Consider the following 11,072-nt stretch of genomic DNA (forward strand, 5'->3'; position numbering starts at 1 on the left):
TAGCAGCCTGGTCCCGTTAGCAGCCTGGTCCCGTTAGCAGCCTGGTCACGTTAGCATCCTGGTCACGTTAGCAGCCTGGTCACGTTAGCAGCCTGGTCCCGTTAGCAGCCTGGTCTCGTTAGCAGCCTGGTTCCGTTAGCAACCTGGTCCCGTTAGCAGCCTGGTCTCGTTAGCAGCCTGATGATAATTACGACTGTGGCAACTGACGTCGACTGCCCTCCAGAAACAGGTCCGACAGACACGGAACATGCAACGTTCCCAACGGAACTGAACTGTTCCGTAGCGTTGGTTTGTGCAGGCAGATGGAGGATCATGGAGACGGCCACCGTGACAGGCCAGAGCCTGAGCGGAAGGTGGGAAAGGGGCCTGAGAGTGGAGTTCTGGTGGAACGAACGGTGCAGATGGATCGCATCGGTTTCAGTGAATTCCCAGCGTCTGCTTTGAACCTTAAATGAATTGCCAACTATTTGGGAAAACAGAGCAACTGAGATAAACATTTGCATCATAAAAAAACACAACTGAAAAATTACTGTTGGCCATTTAGTTTTTATAAATTTATAAACATTGCCATGTTTACACTGCTGCATTCTGGGTAAATGACAGACGGTTGCTCCGTTGCGAGTTCTGCCCGGACTAAATGTTAATTTTGAGCAACGTCTGACGTTCAGCCCTTTTAGTTTGAACTGGAGCGTGTTGACGGACACGAGGACGCAGGAATGGTTCAGCCTGTGGACAGCAGAGCTGATGGAGAGAGTTTCTGCTAAACTGTTCACAAGCATCGGGATTTTCTCCAAACATTTTCTCAGCACTACTATAGTAAACATCACAAGTTTATAACGTTTGATCATTTTGATCCATATATTGTGCATAAGGACTAATACGAAACATAACTTTGTCATAAATTACCACTCTTTAGCTTCGACTCGTGTGTTTTAGTCTCAGCTGCAACCTAAGTATGTCTTCCAGATTACACCGCTCTGGTAAATAACGGTGACGTCCTTAAGTGAAAAATGTAATACAACTTTTTACATAACGAGTTTTCATGTCACAAACAAAGACTTGAATATGAATAGGGAAATAACAATATATAAAGTACAATGAGTAGTCGGCGATCCGTATAAATAAACACAAAAATGTTTCCTAACTGAAGTCATTTTTACAGATTTTGAACTAAAACTTAATGCTTTAGTAGGCGGGTCATTCCTACATCATACTCTGAGAGCTAACCTGTTGTATGACACGTGCACGTGGTTTTTAAAGTTTAACCATAACTGCTTTAATGCTGCCATTGGTCACCAGAAGATGAATTTATTTTAAAACTGACATGAAAGTTGGAGAACTTTAATTTAAAGTCTTTAATTTCATTCTGCCTTTGAGTTTTGTCAACACTTTAAGGGTTTTTATTGTTTCCCTCCAAGCAAAAAGTGGATTAATGTTTCAGAGAAGTCTGTCACACAATAAGAGAAGTACTGTTGACATCATACAAATAGTTGTATTTATTAACAACCATTGATTATCAATAAACAGATGTTTTCTTACCATGTAAATACAAACGATAAACTGCAGTACAGGCAAATAAAACCTTTTTAAAAACTTAAGGAAAATCTCAGCTCCATTTTAAGTTAGTTTGTGGTAACTGGCATTTTTTAAAGGCTGATTATTGAAGAAAACTCTGCCACACCTCCGACTCAACAGAGAAAACTCTGAAATGTTGTCGATCAAGCTGCTGCGTCAGAATCTCCTACAACCACTCTTCAACTTCCTAACTGAACTTTTGAACTCATTCCTGTATGTGTGTACATCCGATTACGAAACAAGACGATTTAATTTTATGAATAAATGCATCACTTTAGGAATTTCTTGTTTCAGATTTAGGAGATTGTGTTTTTTTTAGTTCGTCTTGATCACTTTTGTTTCTACAGACTGATCAGTGAGTTATTTAAAGCTTGTTTAATCTGAGCAGCTTGAACTGAGTGGTCCTGTCAGTATAAACCATTCATTCTCTGATAAATGATGGAGTTTTGAAGGACAACAAATTTGTGGAATTATTAAAGGAAACTTAAAATTATTTCAAATTTTTTGAGTCTGATGTGTTGAATCATTAATCTGTTTTCAAATCAGTTAACTGCAGAAATGAAGCTCAGTTTTGTTGTAGTGTCCAAAAGCTTCCTGTCACATGACTGTCTCGTTTCCTACTCTACCCCCATCTATTTATCTGTTGAGTACAACAGAAGGTGTCTCCGTCTGCTCCTGTTGACTAAACCCTGTCCCCTATACAGTATGTGGCATGAAGTTCATTGACAAACGGGATCCCGTCATGTGACGCTTGTATTAATTATTAAACAAAGCTTTAGGTGAGAATCTGCTCACACAGACTCATGCTCATGTTCATGCCGCTTTTCGACGTAATGTTTTTACGCAATTACTGCTTAGTGTTGCTGTTTTTCTTAGTTCATATCTTGGATGTTATTGTTTTTCTTTTACATTTTTATTGTTGGATGTAACTGGGACCCTGTGTACATAACCCTCAGCACTGGCTCTCCTCAGGGATGTGTGTTGAGCCCCCTCCTGTTTACTCTGCTCACGTATGATTGTGCAGCTACCCATCCAGGCTGTCGCATTGTAAAGTTTGCAGATGATACAGCGGTGGTGGGATGCATCACAAACAATGATGAGTCCAGCTACAAGCAGGAAGTGGAACACCTGAAGAGCTGGTGCTTCACATCAATGTGAAGAAGACAAAGGAGATGATTGTGGACTTCAGAAGGAACAAACACACCTACACCCCCCTGAACATAAGATGATCTGCAGTGGATGTGGTCTCCAGCTACAAGTACTTGGGTGTACACATGAATGGCAACCTCAGCTGGAGCAACAACACCACCAGCCTGATCAAGAAAGCTCATCAGAGACTCTACTTCCTCAGACGGCTGAGACGAGCTGGTCTGGGAAGCTCAACGTGTGGCATGGAGGCTGCACAGCTGCAGAAAGAAAAGCTTTGCAGAGAGTGGTGAAGGCTGCACAGAAGGCTGTTGGAGTCAGTTTCCCCACCATCGCAGACATCTACACCTCTAGATGCAGGAAGAGGGCCACCTGCATCATGAAGGACCCCACTCACCCAGCACACACACTTTTTGCCCCACTCCCCTCAGGAAGGAGGTTGTTGATCTGTTTCAATGTTGCTGCTGATCTGTTTCAATGTTGATGTGTTCATGCGTGCTCATCTGCTCACACAGACTCATGTTCGTGTTTGTGCTGATGTTTGACGTAATGTTTTACTATTACTATTGTAATATTACTTTTACATTTCTATTAGTGCTTAGTGTATATTTAGTTGATGTTTTTCTTAGTTCATATCTTAGATCTTATTACTGTTTTTCTTTTACATTTTATTGTTGGATGTAACTGGGACTCTGTGTACACCACATGTGGTACATGTGATGGAGCGACAATAAAGAATCTCTGACTCTGGCTCTGAGAAGTTCCCTCTGGAACTGAAAAACAGAATGCTCCGCATCCTATTCTGCTCTTGGAAACTCTAGGAACCACAAGTAATCCTGCAGTCTGAGATCAAAGTGCTCTGTTAATGCCTCTTCGTCTCTTTCTCTCTGTCAGTGCGAGGATGTCGACCAGGGAAGATCGTCCAGATGACGGAAGCGGAGGTGCGTGGCCTCTGCATCAAGTCTCGGGAAATCTTCCTCAGTCAGCCGATCCTCTTGGAGCTGGAGGCTCCACTCAAAATCTGCGGTCAGTTCCAGCGTCTCTGACGAGAACCTCCCTTTGGTTCTGGTGTTGCAGCTGCTCCCGTTCTTTTCTTGTGATAATAATAAAAAAATGTACGCTCAATTTCAGGTGACATCCATGGACAGTACACAGATCTGCTGAGACTCTTTGAGTACGGCGGCTTCCCTCCTGAGGCTAACTACCTGTTCCTGGGGGACTACGTGGACAGAGGGAAGCAGTCTTTGGAGACCATCTGCCTTCTGCTAGCCTACAAGATCAAATACCCCGAGAACTTCTTCCTGCTCCGAGGCAACCACGAGTGCGCCTCCATTAACCGCATCTATGGCTTCTATGACGAGTGTGAGTTCCCTGCTCTCAATGGGGCGGCTGTGGCTGAGTGGTTGGAGCAGTCGTCCTCCAATGCGAGAGTTGGGGGTTCGAATCCACCAGCAGTCACATGCCGAAGTGCCCTGGGCAAGACACTGAACCCCTCATAACCTCTGATGTGTGTCTCATCAGTGTATGAATGTGAGCTAAAAGCTCCGATTAGTCTCTTTAGAATGATTTGTTCAATTAGCTTTGTAGAGCTCTAGTAGAGTGCTGTATGAATGGGTAAATGAGGCACAGATTGTAGTGTAAAGAGCTTTGAGTATCTTGATAAGATAGAAAGGTGCTATATAAGTACAGTCCATTTACCATTCATACGGTGGCTGAAAGACGCATTCTTTCTTTTAATAGTTGTTTTTTGTTGAGGATAGAGATCCTTTCAAAAGAATGAAACAACCCTGAATCAGACCAACTATCGTATTTTTCAGCCTATAAGTTGCAGGTTTTTTTGCATAATTTGCATGACTTGCGACTTCTACACCGAAGCGACGCATTTATGATTTTTCCCACATTTATAAACCAATTTTTGGCTGATATGACCGTTTTCATACATTCTGACTGAAAATATTGAACACTATTATTTTTAGCCACTAGATGGCACTCAAATAGCGTGGCATGCTGTTGTGTCATGTAATGAGTAAAAGTGGCTATTAATGACACAATCGACTTGCCATAGACTGCCACCTACGTCCAGCTCTGGGATCATGCCTGGAGCAATCATCAAATCCGCTTCATTTCACTGCACCGCCCGGGCGAAATGCAGCTGACCATCGAATGCATTTATTAAATAAAAGTTCAACTGAGACACACCTTTACTTTAATGTCGAGCAAACAAGTAATTGTTTTAGGTGGTCATCTTGTTAAATTTCGAAATGCACAGAGTCCTCCTGTGCACGCACCTACCGCGTATCAGCTTTTGAAATGCAGCTCATTTGACCGTCATAGTGCATTTATTAAGTGTTAATCTTAATAAATTCTTGTTAAAGTCCTCCCGTGCACGCTCCCGCAGCCACCATTTGGCAGCCATTCGATTTTTGGCACAACACCGGCCCGCATTTCCAGGTCGTCAGCGATGACGCATAATAGATGCGACTCATAGGGTGAAGCGACATATTTATGGATGTTTCCACTTTACTAGACATACTTGGACTGATGAGACTTACAGGGCGGTGCGACGTGTATGGCAGAAAATATGGTACATACTCTAACATCCAGCCGGGCCCGTCTCACAGCCTGCTGATGACTCTTTGTGCTATCTTCCAGGTAAACGCAGATTCAACATCAAACTGTGGAAGACTTTCACCGACTGCTTCAACTGCCTGCCCATCGCTGCCATCGTCGACGAGAAGATCTTCTGCTGCCACGGAGGTACTTTCTACAGACGCCAGGGATTGTTGGGTTTCAGCAACATTTAAATGTGTCATGTTTCTGATCTTAGGACAATTAAAGCAACTCTTTAGTAATCTGATGTGAGACGTCCATTAAAGCGAGATTTTGAGTCTGGTGGTGTAACCTGCACATACTTGGCAACAGACTGACGGTTCTGGTTCTTGTGTCTCCTGCAGGTCTCTCTCCTGACCTGCAGTCTATGGAGCAGATCAGACGGATCATGAGACCCACAGACGTACCTGACACAGGTAACACACACCTCTGACCAGTTGTCACACATTAAGAACACACTTGAGCTGATCCAGCCACCGGATTCACATGACGACTAAAATGTTGCAGAACGACTCAACAGATGTGGCTTTTTTTAGAGGGTTTTCAGGAAGAACGTTGTTTAAAAAAAACGTGACGTCTGAGTGAAACACACACTTCTTGAACAACGTTTGTTAGACACCTGAGACCTGCGTAGAGATGTTTACCCATAATGCACAGCTCTGGTTGATGAGGACACCACTGTGTTGGGTGGTGGGTTTGTTTAGCAGCCACAGAACCTGATCAGTGAGTGGACCATGAACTCTGTAGACCAAGGGTCAGAAACAGTTGTGTGTCATTGTTTATTAAATAATGTGTGTGTGCACTGTTCACTTCCTGCTGTGCTCCTCCTTCCTCTGAGCTGAGGGAAGATCACACAAACCAACAGTGTTGCCAGATAGAGTCGAGGTTTTCCAGCCCAAAAATCTGTTAAAAACCACCACATCACACAAAAACCCGCCCAATCAATATGTTTACACACAAACACACACACACACAATACTGTAAAGATATATTAGTGTAGATATGTTCATCGATGTGATTAATCAAAATGAGTTAAATGTGATTGTTAGTGCTCTTTATTTTAAAAAAATCCATACGTCACATTTTAGGATCTGGTTGTTATAGCCACAGATTAAATGTTAAATATGAATATTTCAATATTTATCACCACAGTAATAGTGTTACACACGTTAGTAGTTGTAAACACTCAAAATAATACATATGTTGGTTTAGTGCTTACATATAATCTAAACATTTAAGGGGTAAACATTTTTAATAATCATGTTAAAAGTTACAAATGTTGTCTTTGGTGCCTGTTTGTTTTTCAAATATTTTAGCGTGTGTGAATGACGGGCGTTAACATAAAACACTGTAGATGGTGCTTTATGTAGTTCAGTCTATTTCCTTGTATTAGTTGATCAACAGTTCTGCCACATCCAATATGGCGGACGCTCCCAACGGGTCAGCCCACTCAACGAGGTGTGTACTAAAACTGTGTACTAAAACTGCCTCACCAGTTGTCTGTTGTGGACGCCCTGGCAGATGACGATAGCCAGTCAGTGATGGGGAAAGGTCAGGGGAGCTTTGACCCAATAATGATGAACGATTGTTTGAAATGTGTTTAACAGGTTAACAAAAGAACCACTGGTCTGAATCCAGATCCACCCAAGGCAAATATTACCTGAAAAATCAGACTGAAAACCGCCTAATCTGGCAACACTGCAAACTGAAGGTCCATCTGAGTTTTGTGTGGTTCTGCTGAACTATGTGAAGTTCGCCTCTTGGTGTTTGCCCCCTCCCCTCATTAAAGCTGCCTCTTCATGCCCATATAAGGCCATCAGTGTTCAGTCCTCAGCAGACGCTGTCTCAGACCCTCTTATGGTCTTTGGTTGTGACTGTGTGGATGAGAAGAATGTGGATCTGACTAAATGAGGCTGACTTCTGTAGCCTGGGGGGGTTTAGCTTCTGATGTGAGGTCATCGCTGCACGGTGACACCCGTGATGAGTGAATGATGTTCTGTGCACTGATGCAGCCTGATCGTGTTCTCACCCCTGCAGGTCTCCTGTGTGACCTGCTGTGGTCCGACCCAGACAAAGACGTGCAGGGCTGGGGAGAGAACGACCGCGGCGTCTCCTTCACCTTCGGAGCAGACGTGGTCAGCAAGTTCCTCAACCGCCACGATCTGGACCTCATCTGTAGGGCCCACCAGGTACCACGCTCGTCCTCTCAGTGTCAATAAACAGGCCGAGCATTCTTTGAAGGAAGGCGTGGCACCCGCCACCTTTCATGTCAGCACTTTAGACTAAAACATCTTAAAGAGAAATGGCAGCTGGAGCCATTTTGATCAAACTTCAACAGTAATGTGGGATCTCTGTCAGCCTCTACACCAAAATTTAGCTCAACATCTAAATAGACGGAGTCATAAAGTCCTGATGCTGCTCAATAATCCATGTAGATCAGTCTAACCAGGTTGAGTCGGGTCCTCTGGACGGGTTCTTCTCTGATGAAATGTTTCAAGACTTCAGCACTGGTTCATCCCAAAGATCCAGTCCCCTGACACAGAGTAATATTGTGTATGCTGTTCAGTGTCAGGAGGGTGATCAGTCTTGCATCAGGGAAACTAAACAGCCACTGGCCAAAAGGATGGACCAGCACAGAAGATCAACATCATCAGGCCAGGACTCTGCGGTCTACACTCATCTCCAGGCCAGCGGTCACTCTTTCAAGGATGAAGATGTTCACATCCTGGACAGAGAGGAACGATGGTTTGAGAGAGGAGTAAAGGAGGCCATCTTTGTGAAAAGAAACCGTCCATCATTAAATGGGTGGAGGCTTCCGGGTTCAACTGTCCCCCTCTTACAATGCTGTGATTGGCCCAACATGCTCCATCTGAAGCCCAGCAGTCGACTCACGGTTACGAGGTTGTTAGACATTGGGTTGCGCCGACACCTTTCATAGTCCACGAGGCACAGAGCTCCTGTGAAACCCCACCTGCTGCAGTGTATGTCACCACCACCAGAGTCTCCACTCCGTCCGTGCATCCGCCGTTTGGCCACAAATCCATCATGAAGAGAGCGCCACACTTTTCAACAGACAGACTCCTCCATACACGATGTCTGCATGACCTCCGTCCAGGAGATTTGGGACATTTGACTAATTTAGTGTGTTTGAAGAGTCTGACAGCTGAATGTACATTTACACATTGATGAGCACGTCCACAAACTACTGACCAATCACACAAAACTTGACACATACACCTGTGAGAAAAAGTTCAGGCCGTACCTTGTGTTGAGAAGAGGTGGGTGAAGCTGCTCCGAGAACAATATGATGCAATGTTTGTCACGCAGCTATGACAGAGAGACAATTTTTGTGCTTGGGATAAAGAGTACGCAGGACCTTTACTGCAACTATCACTCAGCCCTCTGTGAATAGCAAGCAGCCATCAAAACACTAACGATCAGTCGTTAGGCTGATGGTCCTCCTATCATGTGAACAGCTAGTTCTGGTTGTCAGCAGCAAACTGGTTGATCCACTATGAGAAGGTGCTATTTATAAGACTGAGTTTGTTGCAGCTCCTCAGCCTGAAGAAGTCTTCTGAATAAAAGATGAAACATTTCAACAAGAAGAATCTGTCCAGAAGACCTGACTAAACCTTGTTAGACAGATATTTAGTCAGTTACTGAATCAGTTGTTGAATCAGTAACTGAGTCAGTGACTGAGTTAACCAGTTTTCTGTTGGTTAACGTCAGTCCGCTTTGAAGATCAACTCCCAGCATGCAGCTCTACATCCACTGGTTATTTTAATGAAATCCAACCCAGTGGTTCATGACATATTTTGCTAACAGACACACAAACACTCGCAAGCCCACAGGCAATCTGCTTGTTTTAATTTATTTTTATTGATGGTGGGTGGTAAGAATGAAGTCTCCGGTAATTAAAGGCTGATGTCTGTGGCGCCCCCAGGTGGTAGAAGACGGTTACGAGTTCTTCGCCAAGCGGCAGCTGGTGACGCTCTTCTCTGCTCCCAACTACTGCGGAGAGTTTGACAACGCCGGCGGCATGATGAGTGTGGACGAAACCCTCATGTGCTCCTTCCAGGTACGTTGACTCAACCCTCACTGATCCAGGACCTGACTCTTGGACCTTCTGCCTGAATCCTTCAAATCCTTTGTTTAGATCCTGAAGCCGTCTGAGAAGAAGGCCAAGTACCAGTACGGAGGCATGAACGCCGGCCGACCCGTCACTCCGCCCCGCACAGCCCAACCCCCAAAGAAACGATGAAGACGGACGCAAAGAGACCGCGATGAAAGGATTGACTTCTTTTTGGCTTTTCACCACATCTGTAAAGACAACAGCTGGCAGACGAGGAAACATGAAGCTTTTTAAAAGAGAGAGACGTCCAAATCAGTCTTTTTCATTTAATCTCTGAACTGCTGTTGTTTTTCTTCTTCTCCCCCCACTCCCTCTGCATCCGTGTAACATTTTTAAAAGCAAGTGTTTGAATGAGAAACCAGTGAGTCATTCTGTATAGCCTTCTTTTTTTTTCTTCTCGACAGCAGAATGACGTTTAGTTGACCACGTCCTGCTCCCCCTGCCTCTACACACATTAATGACCACTGCTGGGTTTTCAATAAATAATACAGGGAATAAACTGCCGTGCTCTGTCTGCTTCTTCCACTCTACAACTCCCCGTCCACACCACTCTGGATAACTTTAAAAACAGTGTTTCTGATCCACTCCTGCAGGTTTTGGAGGGTTCTGTAGAATGAAAGCATCAACACAGCTGTCCCCGTGAAACTACTCTGGCCTTAAAGTATCGGATCAGCTGGTTCTGTTCACTCTGTAGACCAGTGTTGGACCACTAACATCCAGCCTAATGTAGGTCCGTCACGTGACTCGAGCCTCCATGTGGGTTTTGTTTACATCCAGTGGTTTCAGGCTACAAGTACACTAAATCACTTGTTAAAGTTCAGGATAACATTTCCCATGCTTGGGTTTATAGTGTGCAATGGTTACATTCAATGAAAGTTTTAGACAAACCATTAACCCCACTGTGAAATGGTAAATGGATTGTACTTGCATAGCACCTGTCTTATCAAGATCAAAGCTCTTTACACAATCTGTGCCTCTTTTACCTCCACACACACGTTCATACAGCACGCTACTAGATCTCCATTCATCCATCACCTTCACCCGCTTCTTCCTTTTCAGGTCACAGGTGTCCGTGTCCAGCAGTCACTGAGAGGCGAGGAACACCCTGGACATGTCTCCAGTCCATCACAGGGACACTGAGACAACCATTCACTCTCTCTCTCACCTAGGGACAATTTAGAGTTACCAATCAGTCCAACATGCATGTTTTTGATCTGTGGGAGGAAACTGGAGTACCTGGAGAAAACCCACGCATGCACGGAGAGAACATGCAAACTCCACCCAGAAAGGTCCCAGGCCAGGATTTGAACCAGCGACCTCCTCGCTGAGAGGCAACGGTTCTACCAACTAAGACACACGAGGGAAAATATGTGAAAAACATGCAACAAGTTGGATAAACGTGCACACTTCAACCATGTGTGGAAAGGTGGATGTTTCAATGATTCACACGGTCTGATTTTTAACATCGCTACAACTGTGAACAGGTTTTACGAATTCTTTACATTTAATTTCATATCACTATATGAGGGAGTGGTGGTGCAGAGGCTAGAGAAGGTGGGCCTGTGATCAGAAGATTGCTGATACTGACATCAAGATGTGGGTGGGAAAG

General features: G+C 44.3%; 2 protein-coding genes across 2 annotated transcripts in view; both read left to right on the forward strand.

Annotated features, from left to right (window-relative positions):
* Positions 1–9,962, forward strand: part of LOC119408360 (serine/threonine-protein phosphatase PP1-beta catalytic subunit) — a 41,927-nt gene extending 31,965 nt beyond the window's left edge. Inside the window, exons 2-8 of the mRNA XM_037675164.1 lie at positions 3,616–3,747; positions 3,853–4,083; positions 5,374–5,478; positions 5,676–5,747; positions 7,369–7,520; positions 9,275–9,409; positions 9,488–9,962. Of these exons, the coding sequence (XP_037531092.1) occupies positions 3,616–3,747; positions 3,853–4,083; positions 5,374–5,478; positions 5,676–5,747; positions 7,369–7,520; positions 9,275–9,409; positions 9,488–9,592 (932 nt within the window). The 3' untranslated portion in view covers positions 9,593–9,962. The remainder of the gene's footprint in view (positions 1–3,615; positions 3,748–3,852; positions 4,084–5,373; positions 5,479–5,675; positions 5,748–7,368; positions 7,521–9,274; positions 9,410–9,487) is intronic.
* LOC119414734 (neurexin-2) overlaps positions 1–11,072 on the forward strand; it is a 1,264,057-nt gene that overhangs the window by 1,187,289 nt on the left and 65,696 nt on the right. The gene's annotated exons all lie outside the window — the stretch shown is intronic.

This window comes from Nematolebias whitei, chromosome 1 (genome assembly GCF_014905685.2).
Source record: "Nematolebias whitei isolate Nwh7 chromosome 1, NemWhi1, whole genome shotgun sequence".
NCBI lineage: Eukaryota > Metazoa > Chordata > Actinopteri > Cyprinodontiformes > Rivulidae > Nematolebias > Nematolebias whitei.